Genomic DNA, 12,952 nt, shown 5'->3' on the forward strand with positions numbered 1-12,952 from the left:
TGGGAGAGAATTGGAAATCCTTAACTTGGATTTTTTAAAAGTTACATAATACATGTAATCTGTATTCATCTCTGTAATATGTGTAATACTACATCAGAACAGTGCTGCTTATAAAATAGACATATTAACATCTAAATACCATATTTAATAAATTTCAGAATTTGGAATTGTGGTTTTTATCCTTACAACTGGCAGGTATATGTATCTGCAAATATGTAATATTTTCTTGCACTTGCAACAAGCTCTTTGTTGTACAAGCAGTTACCTTTCAAATCATTTGAAAACTGGTAGTCTACATTTATCTGCTGGCATTGATCTAGAATGACATCTTTGTCTGTAATTATATATTAAAGAATCTGTATTACAACATAGTACATGGCTCAGTGTTACTGGGTCTGAAGTTAAAGATTTATTTTATAAAAATAAAGTACATCACTAGATAATAAAATATTGTTATATCCACATCATTTTAACTTTACTGTCTTTATTAAGATATCTTTATTTGGTCTCCATTGTGAAAATTGATGACCAACTAGTTAAGTATTCCAAATAATGTAGTCCAAATACTGTGGTCCTTTGTTTATTAATTTGTTAGGTAGTATCTATTGCCTAGTGTTTAAGAGTTATATGGCCTTTGGTTTTTTTGGGGTTTTTTTGCGGTACGCGGGCCCCTCACTGTTGTGGCCTCTCCTGTTGCGGAGCACAGGCTCCGGACGTGCAGGCTCAGCAGCCATGGCTCACGGGCCCAGCCGCTCCGTGGCATGTGGGATCTTCCCGGACCGGGGCACGAACCCATGTCCCCTGCATTGGCAGGCAGACTCTCAACCACTGCACCACCAGGGAAGCCCATATGGCCTGTGTTTGAAACCTGGCTTTGCCATTTATTAGCTGGCAGAAATACTTAACCTTTCTGATCCTGTTTTTCTGTCTGTCTACAAGTATATTAACCTCCCTGGTTAGACACTTTTTATATATATAAATTTACTTTATTTTTGGCTGCATTGGGTCTTCGTTGCTGCCCGTGGGCTTTTCTCTGGTTGCAGCAAGTAGGGGCTGTTCTTTGTCGTGGTGTGCAGGCTTCTCATTGTGGTGGCTTCTCTTGTGGCACACGGGCTCAGTAGTTGTGGCTCGTGGGCTCTAGAGCGCAGGCTCTGTAGTTGTGGTGCATGGGCTTAGTTGTTCCGCGGCATGTGGGATCTTCCCGGCCCAGGGCTCAAACCCGTGTCTCCTGCATTGACAGGTGGATTCTTAACCACTGCAGCACCAGGGAAGCCCCAGACATATTTATATACTACAGACCTGTATAGGTATATAAATATGTACTCATGATTATATATACATGAGTACTCATATGTTCATGTTTGCATACATATACATACATACTTTTAGCAAAATAAATATCATACTGTTTTAAATCTTGTGGTTTTCACTTAATTTTATGACTGTTTTCTTATGCCATTAAATATGCTTCAAACACATTGTTCTTAATGACTGCATAGTGGTCCATTCTGTGAATGTACAAAATGTACTTACCAAATCCCCTATTGTAGTTTTTTTCACTTCATTTCTGGAATTTTAATTAATGCTGCAATGAACATTCTTGCACATTTTTGTCTGGCATTCAGATAATTTTTTAAGGATAGATTTTTTTTAATGGAATTACTGGGTCAAAGGGCATGTGCTTTTTAAAAATAAATTTATTTATTTATGGCTGCGTTGGGTCTTCGTTGCTGCACGCGGGCTTTCTCTAGTTGCAGTGAGCGGGGGCTACTCTTCATTGCAGTGCGTGGGCTTCTCATTGCAGTGGCTTCTCTTGTTGCGGAGCACAGGCTCTAGGCATGTGGGCTTCAGTAGTTGTGGCACTCAGGTTCAGTAGTTGTGGCTCTTGGGGTCTAGAGCTCAGGCTCAGCAGTTGTGGTGCACAGACTTAGTTGCTCCGCAGCATGTGGGATCTTCCTGGAGCAGGGCTCAAACCCGTGCCCTCTGCATTGGCAGGCGGATTCTTAACCACTGCACCACCAGGGAAGTACGGCATGTGCTTTTTAAAGCATTTTGATACACATTTCCAAATTGCTTCCCAGAAAGGTTGTGCATATTTTATTTGGTAAGAAAATTTAGAATTAACTTGATTTGAAATTAGAGGGTTGCATGTTTATTTTCGTAAGTTGATTTTGCTTATAGGATTCATTTCAACAAATATGTATTGAATAAGTACTATGTACAAGGTATTCATAGGCTCAGAGGATAGAGCAGTGAACAAATGACTATGATTCCTAACCTAATAGAGTTTTCCTGTCTAGAGCAATTAGGATATTTGATAGTGGATTAAATCTTCCTTAGTTTGTCAGAATTGAATATATTAATTGGAAGAGAGGAGAAATGATACTTTAATGACCTATTTATGCTATCTAGGCTTTCTACTATCTACTCCTGCATACATCTTCCTAGGGCCTATGTTGATGTACTTGTTTCATTTAAAAAATGCTGCTTTTCAGGCTCTGTGGTAGGCACAGAAGATTCATTGCTCTCCAGGAAACTTTAATCTGGTGTGTCTGGGTTATGTCTGTAGTCGTGTCTGAAGATAAGCAGATAGTCAGGAGGCTCCCTCAAAGTCCCTCCCTATAACCCCCTGTTTCTACAATAATTTATTTGGTTATATTTGAATTCCAAATCAGAAGTCATATTACCTTAAATTGCTGTTATTCTAACAATATTAAGATCAGCTTCATGGATATTGCATCTTTAATTCCTAAACAGGTTGAATCATTTATTTTGGACCAAGAAGATCTGGATAACCCGGTGCTGAAAACAACATCAGAGATATTCTTATCAAGTACTGCAGAAGGAGCAGACTTACGCACTGTGGATCCAGAGACACAGGCACGACTAGAAGCATTGCTGGAAGCAGCAGGTACTTTATTTTCTCTTTTTCATCTTTTTAAAAGACTCCAGGGAATACCCTCGTGGTTCAGTGGTTGGGACTCTGCGCTTTCACTGCCAAGGGCATGGGTTCGATCCCTGGTAGGGGAACTAAGATCCTGCAATCCGCGTGGCATGGCTGGGAAAAAAAAAAAAAAAAAAGACAAAAAAAAAACCCCAAGACTCCATCTCTATACAAAGTTATAAAAGATTATCCCCAAATTATATATGTTATATAAAATTTGAAATCTGTAAAATTTGTTTTTTTTTAATTTCCTAAAGAAAATGTTCACATTTTATGTTTAAAAAATTCTTGGTTGAAAGCTCTCAGTGAGTGATTTCTAGGCTCAACACTAACTTTTTTTTTTAATTGAAGCATAGTTGATTTACAATGTTGTGTTAGTTTCAGGTGTACAGCAAAGTGATTCAGTTTTACACATATATATATTCTTTTCCATTATGGTTTACTACAAGTTATTGAGTATAGTTCCCTGCTATACAGTAACATTTAACCATTTTTAAAAAATTTATTTATTTTTAGCTGTGTTGGGTCTTCCTTGCTGCGCGTGGGATTTCTCTAGTTGCGGCGAGTGGGGGCTACTATTTGTTGAGGCGCACAGACTTCTCATTACGGTGGCTTCTCTTGTTGCGGAGCACGGACTCTAGGCACGCAGGCTTCAGTAGTTGTGGCACGTGGGTTCCGTAGTTGCTGCTCGCGGGCTCTAGAGCTCAGGCTCAGTAGTTGTGGCGCATGGGCTTAGTTGCTCCACAGCACGTGGGACCTTCCCAAACCAGGGATCGAACCCGTGTCCCCTACATTGGCAGGTGGATTCTCAACCACTGTGCCACCAGTGAAGTCCCAAGACATATATATAGTATGTTAGGAATGTGTTTACTTTGATGATTCTTTTTATTCCTTTAACTTTCTCCTCTTATGAAAAAGCATAGGTAAAATTTATAGCAGATTGACTTTTAGTCCATCTAATGTGTCTTTTTGGAACTGACCGAAACTTAAAATTAGATTGAACAAAACAATTTAAGTATCTAGCAGAAGATGGTTTAATTTAGAGCAGACGGTTTAATTTAAACCTTCTTTAAAAAAAGTTTCCGTTGCAGGGGGCATAGGTTTGATCCCTGGTTGGGGAACTAAGATCCTGCATGCAGTGTGCAGTGTGGCCAAAAAAAAAAAAAATCACATTAGTAATTGCTTTGGTGTCCCTCCCTTCTTTGGATTTATTGTGAGTCTCCTACTTTTGATTTAGGAATAGTCTATGTAAGATTCCTGAAATAGGAGTGCCATGGCCACCATATATATATATAATTTTTTTAGTTTTTAATTTTTTTCCTGTGCTTTAGAACCAGCTTAGAGCAGAGAGAAATGTGGAGAAAATGCATTTTTCTTCTCCATGTCTTTTCTGGACTAAGTTACTTTCCTTCCCTAAATCAAGCTTTGTTTACTGGTGATAGTACATCTCCTCTCTAGTTTAGGCTGACATTTCACTCATACTGTGGGTACTACTCCAAGACCCCTAATTAAGGATTTTAAACCTATTTCTCTTTTTTCTGGCCACCTCATGAGTCTCACTCAGGGATGGCTCTTTTCTGCTACATTGAGCATTTTTCTGTAGGTTCATGGTTAAGTATAAGTACTTATATACTTATACCTTATACAAGATACCTTAGAATTGCTTGCTTTTCTTACCTATATTGTGAGAGAGAAAATAAACCTTGAAAATCATGTCTTCCAGGAGGTGTGAGAAATTACTGAATTTTTAAATTTTGTGTGTTTTGACAATTTAAACTCCAGGCATTGTTGGGTATGATATTTATCCAAAGAAATTGTCAGATGTTTTTTAAAAATGATGTACTCCTTTGAAGCCCTGTGCAAGTCAGTTGGCTTAATGAATACTTTTTTGTTCATTAGTATTTTCATTTGCTTTTTGGACATTGTGTTGAGCCTATAACATTTAAGACTTATGCATTGTTTTCAATTATGAGAATGTGTTAGACGTTACTAGGCTTCTTAAGAAGATAGAATTCTTAATGCTATTTTAACCAAAAAAATTGAAGTTGAAAATATTTTTTTCTTTAAGATTCTTTGAGATTTTTAAAGAAAATTAAGAATTAAGGGCATTTCAAGAAGAATTTTTAACAAGTCTTTTCTAAATTATAAATGTAATATATAAAATAGCTAAAACAATATGAAATGTATTCAGTAGATTTTAAAGCCTGCCCGTTGTAAAGGTTTACATATACTTGCAGACTTTCCCTTGTAGTTATATAAATACATGTATATGTTTGAATATACATGATTTTTTAAATGAAATTATATCATATTATACAAATTATAATTTTCTTTTTTTCACTTAATTTATTGTGGCCATCCTTCCATAACAGGATATGTTGATCTTTCTCCTTCTTTAAGGGTAAGGTAATATTCTGTTGCTTGGATGCACCACAGTTTATTTTACCAATGGCTTATTGAAGGATTTTTACGTTATTTCCAATTTTTTTGATATCACAAATAATGCTGTAGTTCATATCCATGTATATCTATAACTTTTCTTGCTTGTGCAAGTATCTTCATAGGACAGATTCCTAGAAAGTTATATTGCTGGGTCAGAGGATATTTTTGCATTCAAAATTTTGATCACTTTTATCAAAGTGGTCCCTCAAGTTTATGCCAGTATACATTCCTATCAACAGCTTTCCTCAGTCTTCTTTTGGTCAATTTCATAGTTTGTGTTCATTCAATATTATCAATAAGTTGTGCGGTAGCTCTTTATAAATGATATAAATTCATTGGGTGTTAATTTTTCCAGTTTTTATTTTGCCTTAACTTTACTTATGGTGTCTTTAATTATATAGAAATTTTTATTGGAATTAAAAATGTTTAATATCACATTTACTAATTTTTTACTTTATAGCTTTTGTGATTTGGTCTCATGCTTAGAAAAACCTCCTCTACATCAGCAATAGAAAAATACTACATAGTATAATAGTACTTTTCAGATTTCATTTAAGTCTACCTGGTATTTATTTTTGTAAATGGTGTGGATTTGAGATCTTACCTAATTTTCAAATAACCAGTTTCTGAACAATATTTATGAAATAAGCCCTCCTATATCCACTGATTTGAAATGTCACCTTTATCATATATTGAATTCACAGGTGATCTAAGTTCTTTTTTTGTTTGCCGCTATTACATATGCTTGATAAAATTATCTTTTTTCTTTGCAAGTATCATACTATCATACTGTTGTAATTGAATAGCATCACAATATATTTTTTATCTTATTGGGCAAGTTTCCCTTTTTTTTGTTCTATAAAATTTTATTGACTGTTTCTCATTTTCAGCAGTAACAGGTGGTGATATTATCAACAAAATTTTGTTGCAGTAGTCACTGATTCCTCACTGAATCTAGAGAAAAAGATTTATTGGCAACTTAGACTTACCATATTGTGAGTTCTGTAAGGACAGGAACTATGTCTTATTCCTTTCTGTCCCCCTAATGTCTGGCACATCATAAGCACATAATAAATACTAAATATGAGAATTAATTTATTTTAATTTACACTCTTGCCCCAGAAAATGGTTCTAGGTGGCTATTCAATCAAAGGAAGAAACTGTTGGATTGTTTGTTCTAATAGTACAGAATAGCCCCTTCATTAGTACTGAAAATAGATAGGATCCTATACTAGAGATCTTATGATGTGATTGTACTTTGATAGAAATCTCATTCATTCATTACAGTAAGCATCATGTTAAGTTAACATTTGGAGTTAGGTAGAGGATAAATTAGTATTATGTGCACTGTAAAGATGAAAAGACTAAAACATAGGTGTTATGCAATGGCCTTTTGACATTAGTGACAAAATTGAAATTATCAGCTTTGCATATGGAGATTATGCCATTTTGGCTTAGAGAATAGTGTTTAGAAATGTAATTACAGTTTACACATTTATGCTTTTTCTTTCCCTGAACTGATTGATGCACACTGAAGGAATTGGCAAATTGTCAACTGCTGATGGTAAAGCCTTTGCAGATCCTGAGGTACTCCGAAGACTGACATCTTCAGTAAGTTGTGCACTGGATGAAGCTGCTGCTGCACTGACACGGATGAGAGCGGAAAACAGCCACAATGCGGGACAAGTAGACACGTATGTGTTTAATGACTTCTGCTGGGTATTCAATTCAATATCTGGTTTTCATTTCTGAGGAAGTTACTTATTCTAAAGGTTATAGTAGGAAACTCTAAACTGACTGCCTGAGTAATAATAAATGAAATGGGTTGTTTATGCAATAATCTAGGTCCGTGTTACTCAAATATGGTCCATGGACTAGCAGCGTCAGCATCATAGAAATTCAGAATTTCAGACCCCATCTTGGATCTATTGAATCAGAATCTACCTTTGAACAAGAAACATTGGCTATTTGTATGCACATTAAAGTTTGAGATTCACTGATTTTGTTAGTCATTCTGCAGTAAAAATTTTACTTAGATTTTTGCCTTCTATTTCATCTAGTCACCTCACTGTTATCAAATAAAATTCTAAGACATAGGATTATATCCCAAATGTCTTTGGGAATCATTACATTAGTTTAAAAAATTGTGCATCTAATGCTGTATAAAGTTTATTTAAAATTTAATATGAGAGTATGTTAGGACATTTTGAAAGATAAAAATGACGGCTATTTTCGTATTTATTTATTGCCTTTCTGGCTTGGTTCACATACATGAAAAATTAGTATTGCAAACAAATATTCAAATAATTTTCTTCTTACCATATCAGATTTTTCTATATATGACTAACCGTATATATTTAACGTAACTCGTTGTCATAGGACCTTGAGTCTTTCTTTGTTGGTTTTGTTTTCAGTCGCAGTCTGGCGGAAGCTTGTTCAGATGGGGATGTGAATGCTGTTCGTAAATTGCTAGATGAAGGCAGAAGTGTAAATGAACATACAGAAGAAGGAGAAAGCCTGCTGTGTTTGGCTTGTTCAGCCGGGTATTATGAATTAGCACAAGTAAGCAGAAATAATCTTTAGTGATCAAAATTGTGGAAGGATTTTGATGTTTTGTTTATTATTATCATTAATAAGAGAAATTATCATTAGAAGCCAAGGTCTTTCCTTTTTGGCAGTAGGTAAAATAGAAACTGATACATAATTAATTTTTGTTGTCTGTACATGCAACTTGGCATGGTCCGTTTTTTTCTGCCGCTTACTCAAAAATAGTCCTAATGAATAAGGAAAACATAGAAATAATAATAATATTTTAAACTTGCCTTTAGAAATAATATACAAGTATAATGAAAGATATTGATTTATTTTTATTTCATCTAGATTATCCCAATTCTTTTAGTTTTGTTTTTTTTTTTTTTCCTGTTAGAGCAATTTTGGGAAATAGCCATGTGTTTACCAGTTAGTTTGTGTCTTGTGAGTATAGTTTTGCTGTTCTCTTGCTAAATAATCCTGAGCATAACACTAATTCTTTGACAGGAGCAGTTAAATTGTATAATTGGATGGTTAATGTGATTACCTACTTTACTTAAAGATTACTATGTAATGGTATTGTAAAATATAACATCTAACCAGGTGTTTTGAGCAGTGAACATCATTGGCATATTTTCCCAAAAGGTGATTATTTTTTATTTTTCCTTGCCTCCACTCTAAAAGAATATCTTCCCAGATTCAATATATTCTTTAGAAGTAATGTTAATAGTAAGAATTGACAGTTTCTCTCTGTGTGCATATGTGTTTTAAAGGTATTGCTTGCTATGCATGCTAATGTTGAAGACAGAGGGAATAAAGGAGATATAACCCCCCTAATGGCAGCATCCAGTGGAGGTTATTTAGATATTGTGAAATTATTACTTCTTCATGATGCAGATGTCAACTCCCAGTCTGCAACAGGTATGTAGAAAATGATATGTTAATTTTAGGAAAACAAATTGATATAAATAACTATAACCTGAGAGATAAAAATTTGATTCCTAGGGAAAACTGGTTGTAAACATACAGAAAAATCATAGCCCTTGTTTAGAATCTGTGAGTAAAATATAGATTAATTTGATATCTTTAAAAGTCTTTGAAACACTCTTACATTCTGTTTGGTCAAGATTGACAGTTTTGGGCTTCCCTGGTGGCGTAGTGGTTGAGAGTCTGCCTGCCGATGCAGGGGACACGGGTTCATGCCCTGGTCCGGGAGGATCCCATATGCCTAGGAGCGGCTGGGCCCGTGGGCCATGGCCGCTGGGCCTGCGCGTCCGGAGCCTGTGCTCTGCAATGGGAGCGGCCGCGGCGGTGAGAGGCCCGTGTACTGCAAAAAAAAAAAAAAGATTGACAGTTTTTTTGCTGGGGGCAATTTCTTTTTTGCCACAATATATATAATGTACAAAGAGGCAAATTTATGAACTGTATCTTTCACAATTCTTTATCTCATTTAAATACAACTCCCTTATATAGATTAACCTGAGAGTCAAAACCCTATAGAGTTTTTTCTGTCAGGTGTACAGAATGCATTTACTAATAAGATATTCTGCTGCAGCATGAAAGCTACTCTAGTAAGGTTCTTTATAAGCCTCGGTCATATGTCTTGAGTTATAGCTGTACATTTAGTAATGAGATTCCTTGGATTTAGTGAGGCAAGCACATGGCTTAAAATACAGTTTCAATAATGAAAGCATATCAGTCTTCCATACCATTAAGTATATATTAAATGTAGCCTAATTTATGTTTTAAACGACCATGACTTCTTAAAAAGGATTATAGGTTACTTTGCTGACCACCTTGTCTAGGTCATAGTAATATTAATATCCTCCATGTCTGAGACTGTTAAACAGTTGAATTCTGAACAGATTGGGTTTGAAATGATAGTTTTCTTGCTGAACCTTTAAAACAGTCTTATTCAATCTCACACTGTTGGATGGTTAAACCATCTCCCTACTCCCTTTAATAAATAAGAGTCCTCAAAACAAAATCAGGAAAGGAATAAGTGGCAAATCAGGGAATAATGACCTTTTTAATAAATTTTTATTTTGAAGGAATTATGCTGAGAGGGATTTATATCTGTCTCCCTGGGTCTCATAAATGTAGACTAAATGAATAAATGTGTAAAGATAAAGGAGAGGTAAAAGAAAATTAAGAAATGAATGTACATAGAAAGAAAATGTTAAGTGTTTCTAAGTTGTACTGTGTTGAAAGAAAAAGCAATAACTTTGAGTGGTACATTAAAATATTTTATATGAAAATATGTTGGAAATAATTTTTCAAGATGGCACTTAATCTTATTTTACAAGCTAAGGAAATATGGAGAGAGGTAAATTGGTTTGTTTATAATAAGCCTTTTAATTAGTGAAAAAATTAAGATGATGCTTCTAACCAATACAACAAAAAAATGAGATAGTAGTTCTAGTGGTTTATGTAAGGTAATTGAAGAGATAGAACTAGAGCAGTAGTATAATCGTAATTATATCAGTTTTATCATAATTTTTAATTTCTTTTTGTTCTTTTTTAGGAAACACTGCACTAACTTATGCCTGTGCTGGAGGATTTGTTGACATTGTGAAAGTGCTACTTAATGAAGGCGCAAATATAGAAGATCATAATGAAAATGGACATACCCCCTTAATGGAAGCAGCCAGTGCAGGTCATGTGGAAGTTGCAAGAGTTCTTCTAGATCATGGGGCAGGCATCAACACTCATTCTAACGAATTCAAAGAAAGTGCTCTTACACTTGCATGCTACAAAGGTACTCTATAAATATATATATATGTTTATAGGGTCTTTTTCATAGCAACTTTGAATATTTAAATATTTGAATATTGAGTATTTGAGTTAATTTTATATTTCTTATACTTTCCCTGTGCTATAAAATTATCTAGCTTCTAAGAGATTATATAGAAAGTCCATTTTAGCATGTATTTCCTAAAGTATAGTTTCATAGTATATGTTTTTTTATTATTTTAATTCAAATTTATTCAACTAGCTATAAGGTCAACCAGAACTCTTAGCACAGACTTAGAGGGTTTCCATTCTTTAATAACTTTTGTTTTATATGATTTTTCCAACCTTTATTTTAAAAATAATACACACTCAAATAATAATAATCACACTTGATATAGAAAACCTGAAAAACACAGAATAGTGTAAAGAAGTTTTACAATGACATGTAATGCTACCATCTAAAGATTTAAAAAGCATGTAAACAATATTTTAGTATATTTACTTCTAGTTTGTTTTTTAAGTATGTTTATAAACAAATATATATACACTTGACTCTTACAACATGGTTTTGAACTGCACAGGTTCACTTACATACAGACTTTTTTCAGTAAGTGTGTACTATAGTACTAAACAATCCAAAGTTGATTGAATCCTCAGATGTGGAACTATAATCAAAGATGGTAGCTAGGGCTCCAGCAATCCATATTCTAGGAAGGATGAAGAGGGTAAGGGCAAAATGAGGAATGCCTTCCAACTTAGTAAGCTACCTTTAAGGAATCTTCCTAGAAGTTCTGCCTTATAAGTCCCTTTTACATCTCATTGGCTACACATAGTAGCAAGGGAGGCTGGAAAATGTAGTCTTTTAGTCAGGCATGTTGCCACTGAGATGAAATCGGGAGTTCTGTTATTAAGGAAAAATGAGAGAATGTATATTGGGTAGGAAACTAGCAATCTCTGCCAAATACATCAAATGGGTGCACCATAATTGCCTATTGTTGGACACTTGCATTGTTCCCAGTTTTTCACTATTATTAAAAACACTGTGATAACATCCTTGTGCAGACATCTTTGCCTAATCTCTGATTATTTCCTTAGGATAAATTCCTGGAAGTGGAATTGCTGGGTCAAAGGGTATGGACATTTTTAAGGCTTTTGATACATATTGCCAAATTGCCTTCTAGAAAGGTTGAACCAATTTACACTCCCACCAGCAGTGTTTGAGAGTGCCCTTTACCCCACCCTACACCCTCACCAACACTGGGTATTATTCTTTTTAATATTTGCCATTTTGATAGTAAAAAATGGTGTCTTATTTTAATTTGCAATTTTTTTATAGGAAGGTTTAATATTTTTTTCATCAGTTTAATATTCATTTTCACTTCTTTTTTTGAATTACCATTTCATGTCCTTCATCCATTTTTCTACTGGAGTGTTTGTCTTTTTCTTATTGACTATTATAGGGCTTTTTATATACTAAATGTATCAAGAGGGTTGAAATTATTTTGAATGGAGTTTTCTCTGCCTGCTCATTGCCACAGTGAGTTTATGGTTATTATTTTAAAGCTTTTTTTCTGAAAAATATGATCCAAACATACTTTACCTGGCATTCTATTTGATTTCAGTGTTTTGATTTATATTTTATACAGAGTAAATCAAAGAATAAGTATTATTACTTTATTGCTTTACTTGAATTAATGTGCTTTGAACTAATTCAGTCTTTAAAACCTAGATAAGACCTTGACGAGAGCCTGCTTATTATTTTGGATTGGCTTTGTAAAATTGTCATTGATTTCTTTATTGAACACAAAATAAGTTCTCTTGTAAATTTTTGTATAGACACCTGAAAGAAAAAGATTCCCTATTTTAATGCTTATATATTAAATCGATAGTTCTTGAGAAATATAGTTTTAAAATTTGTGTTGTTTTTTTTTGAAGGCCATTTGGATATGGTTCGCTTTCTGCTTGATGCTGGTGCAGATCAAGAGCACAAAACAGATGAGATGCACACTGCCTTAATGGAGGCTTGCATGGTAATTTTAAATTGCACTCACATGAGATTTTATGGGAAGAAAGGGTCATATGTGTTTCAGCCTTTGAGAATTATTTGTATTCTTTTGGAAAAATCATTATTATGAGATGGTAAAGATCTTGAAAATTTTGTACATTATCAGAGAGGGAAGGGGGAGTTTACGATGTTTTGTTTATCTTTTGATAGTAAATCTGTTAATGTAAGAAATCATACAAAAGGCAGGCTTGGCTATGTCATTTTCAACACACTGATGTACTTTTATTTTCTTCCCAATT

The 12,952-nt window shown here is 34.4% G+C and overlaps 1 protein-coding gene across 5 annotated transcripts in view; it reads left to right on the forward strand.

The window, feature by feature from the left end:
* LOC307184710 (ankyrin repeat and KH domain-containing protein 1) overlaps positions 1–12,952 on the forward strand; it is a gene marked incomplete at its 3' end in the record, with an annotated part of 117,498 nt that overhangs the window by 20,195 nt on the left and 84,351 nt on the right. For all 5 annotated transcript variants that reach the window (XM_079918389.1, XM_079918390.1, XM_079918391.1 and 2 more), the window contains exons 2-7: positions 2,758–2,911; positions 6,924–7,080; positions 7,801–7,948; positions 8,689–8,836; positions 10,440–10,673; positions 12,584–12,678. In XM_079918389.1, coding sequence (XP_079774515.1) covers positions 2,758–2,911; positions 6,924–7,080; positions 7,801–7,948; positions 8,689–8,836; positions 10,440–10,673; positions 12,584–12,678 — 936 coding nt within the window. The remainder of the gene's footprint in view (positions 1–2,757; positions 2,912–6,923; positions 7,081–7,800; positions 7,949–8,688; positions 8,837–10,439; positions 10,674–12,583; positions 12,679–12,952) is intronic.

This window comes from Stenella coeruleoalba (assembly GCF_951394435.1).
Source record: "Stenella coeruleoalba genome assembly, chromosome: 3".
Lineage (NCBI taxonomy): Eukaryota > Metazoa > Chordata > Mammalia > Artiodactyla > Delphinidae > Stenella > Stenella coeruleoalba.